Below are 3,340 nucleotides of genomic sequence, written 5' to 3' on the forward strand. Positions count from 1 at the left end.
TTTCTTGCGCTTTACCTTTGTTGCCAGTGCTTGCACTCAAGTTAATTTGTGCTTGTGCAGCAAGAATAGGCCGTGCTGTTGACACCGCTATGCAGTCGGCAGGTACCGGTGTGTTTGTTGTTGTTGTTGGCGCGATGGAGGTAGTAAAACATGTCACTGTACTAGTTGTGGTTGCCGCTATATTTTGGGATATGTTATCGCTTACCGAATTTGGTGTAAGCGTTGGGCGTGAAATGTGATACGGCACAGGTGAGGCGCACTCTTCACTCAAAGACATCGGAGTCGTCAATGGTAAGTTTGGAGGACAAGTCCGCTGACCTGAATCTTGAGGGGGTTTGAGGGTGGTCGATGGATTGGGCTTTGCGCTTTCGCTGTAACTCTCGTTTTGCTCGCGTTGTGTCTGAGCTCGGATTGCAGCTTGACTCATCGCTTTCTGTTTTCATTTGGTTTGTTTGTTTATTTTATTTTATTTTATTTTATTTTTTTTTTTTTTTTGTTTTATTAAAAATAATTTAAATCTAATTTTTTAACAGGTGGCAACTCTTAAAAAAAAATAAACCTTCTATTGTTCACAGATCAAGCTTTTTAATCTGACACTTCATTTTTGAAAATGGAACGAATCGTGCAGATCTCAAGGCACTGACAAAAAATGAAAAAAATATTTTATGCTTTAGCGAAAAATGCATTACTTCAGAAAGCGCAAAAATTAGCAGGTTTTTATTTCTTCTTTTGAAAGCTAAAAGCCCGTACTATTTAACAAAATAATAGAAAATAACCTATTTTTAAATATGTTTTTTATCCATTCCACTAAAATTTAGCATTTTTTGAAATTTTGTTTAAAAAAATGTTTTTCTGAAATACCGCAGGGACACCCTGTGTTTAATTTTAGTCCAAAATTTTAATTCCTGTAATTTTCTACTATTTATATGGAAACAAGAAACGTCAAACCACCATTTTATTTCAAAGAATATATTTTTGACATTTTTTCTGTGAAGAGCTTGCGCATCGCTATGACCGAAAATGTTAGTTTGGAGTGCTAAATTTCAAAAAAGCTCCCTCAAGCCACGTGGCTGTCTGCGACATTTTATGACACGCGAAAGTCACGCTTCCAATATTTTAGACGTACGCACATTCCGAAGGTCAAACATGGACTCGGACCACTATCTTGTTGCTGAAATGATACGCGCAACCTTGGTGCTGCTTCTTTTTTTCATGTTCGTCGACCGATTCACCATCTATAAAGGCTACTCCTAGCATTTGCAGGAAACAGGCATTTTCCGCGTCAGACATTTCGACATCCCTCATATTGGGCACCTGCTCTTCCCCATCCTCAGATAAAGAATCTCCTCCGTTGTCCACAATGGTGTCAAAAAGATACTGAATATATGCCTCATCTTCTGCAGCACTCAATATGTAAAAGAAAAGGTATTAAAAATTTTGGTTTGTCAAAATATATTTAAATATATGCACTGGAAGATAGACTGTAGTTGTACCATGATGCAATAATGACAGGTGTTGAAGGTTAGGAGAAACTGTGATGTTTCTTTGCTAATTTCACTGAACATTTCCCAAAATATTAGAAAAAAATTCTAAATAAGCTACATTGATTAAATTTTCGTTGTTCGTTTTGTTCTTATTCGCTGACATTTGTTTTCTAATTGCGTGAAATTTGGTAAGTATTGCAATAGAACCGAATTATTTTACAAATAAATTATTATTTTGCATTTATTAGGTCATTTCCTTAGTGTTTTCCTGGCCGACCTGTGCTGGTATTGTAATTAAGAGCTAATACACATAAGTTACAACGTATTATTTTGACTTCAATGATGAACCATTCCATTTGCAGCATTCTCTGGTGAACTGCAGCTGCTTCCGAATTTGATTGTGTGCATCATCCTGCAGATATTTTGAAGTAAGTTGGAACCAGCTCTTTGTTATTTCAAAACCTAATGAACCATTTATTCGCAGATTTTGTGGACGCTTCTACCTGCTCCGCCCGTGTTTTATAGTATTGCGTCCCTGTTGCGCCTTTGCATTAGTGTGTGCGTTGTGCTTTAGACACGTTGAAGTAAGTTGAAACCAGGTTTTTGTTTGTTAAAGCCATTTATTTGCAGATTGTTTGTATGCTTCCGCTGTGCTGCGTTCCTGCTTCACCCCTGTATTAGATTGCTGCGTTCCTGTTAATATACACATCGTCGTTTAAAGTACAAAACCGCGTAACTGACATTTGTTGCTAAAAATTGGATTTGCTCACACAAGTTCTTGGCTCAATCCTTATCCATTTTCCTGAAATATACTAGCCAAAAATGCGATTGCTTTTTAAAAAAGGATAACCATTTTGAAATATGAGTGTTTTTACTCTCTAGAAAATAATTTATGCAGCCTCGCATACGTGGGTTTGCATTATCTTGATACGTGGTTTTGCATTTTATTGATACCCGGTTTTACATATANTTCCTGAAATATACTAGCCAAAAATGCGATTGCTTTTTAAAAAAGGATAACCATTTTGAAATATGAGTGTTTTTACTCTCTAGAAAATAATTTATGCAGCCTCGCATACGTGGGTTTGCATTATCTTGATACGTGGTTTTGCATTTTATTGATACCCGGTTTTACATATATTGACTTAGATATGTATAGACAATTAATGATGTGTAGTACATAATATTTTTTTTTATGTTGAAACTAGATATGTACATTAGACTGCATCACCAAAAAAAGTTGCAGTTTTTCCGCTGGNATAAGTTACAACGTATTATTTTGACTTCAATGATGAACCATTCCATTTGCAGCATTCTCTGGTGAACTGCAGCTGCTTCCGAATTTGATTGTGTGCATCATCCTGCAGATATTTTGAAGTAAGTTGGAACCAGCTCTTTGTTATTTCAAAACCTAATGAACCATTTATTCGCAGATTTTGTGGACGCTTCTACCTGCTCCGCCCGTGTTTTATAGTATTGCGTCCCTGTTGCGCCTTTGCATTAGTGTGTGCGTTGTGCTTTAGACACGTTGAAGTAAGTTGAAACCAGGTTTTTGTTTGTTAAAGCCATTTATTTGCAGATTGTTTGTATGCTTCCGCTGTGCTGCGTTCCTGCTTCACCCCTGTATTAGATTGCTGCGTTCCTGTTAATATACACATCGTCGTTTAAAGTACAAAACCGCGTAACTGACATTTGTTGCTAAAAATTGGATTTGCTCACACAAGTTCTTGGCTCAATCCTTATCCATTTTCCTGAAATATACTAGCCAAAAATGCGATTGCTTTTTAAAAAAGGATAACCATTTTGAAATATGAGTGTTTTTACTCTCTAGAAAATAATTTATGCAGCCTCGCATA

The 3,340-nt window shown here is 36.4% G+C and overlaps 1 protein-coding gene across 1 annotated transcript in view; it reads right to left on the reverse strand.

Annotated features, from left to right (window-relative positions):
* Positions 1–467, reverse strand: part of LOC108364124 (uncharacterized) — a 1,590-nt gene extending 1,123 nt beyond the window's left edge. The window contains exon 1 of the mRNA XM_017617698.1: positions 16–467. Within this exon, the coding sequence (XP_017473187.1) occupies positions 16–427 (412 nt within the window). The 5' untranslated portion in view covers positions 428–467. The remainder of the gene's footprint in view (positions 1–15) is intronic.
* Between the last annotated feature and the right edge of the window lie 2,873 nt (positions 468–3,340).

Source organism: Rhagoletis zephyria, unplaced genomic scaffold (genome assembly GCF_001687245.7).
Source record: "Rhagoletis zephyria isolate East Lansing unplaced genomic scaffold, Rhagoletis_zephyria_1.1 Rzeph_scaffold_00030, whole genome shotgun sequence".
NCBI classification, from domain to species: domain Eukaryota; kingdom Metazoa; phylum Arthropoda; class Insecta; order Diptera; family Tephritidae; genus Rhagoletis; species Rhagoletis zephyria.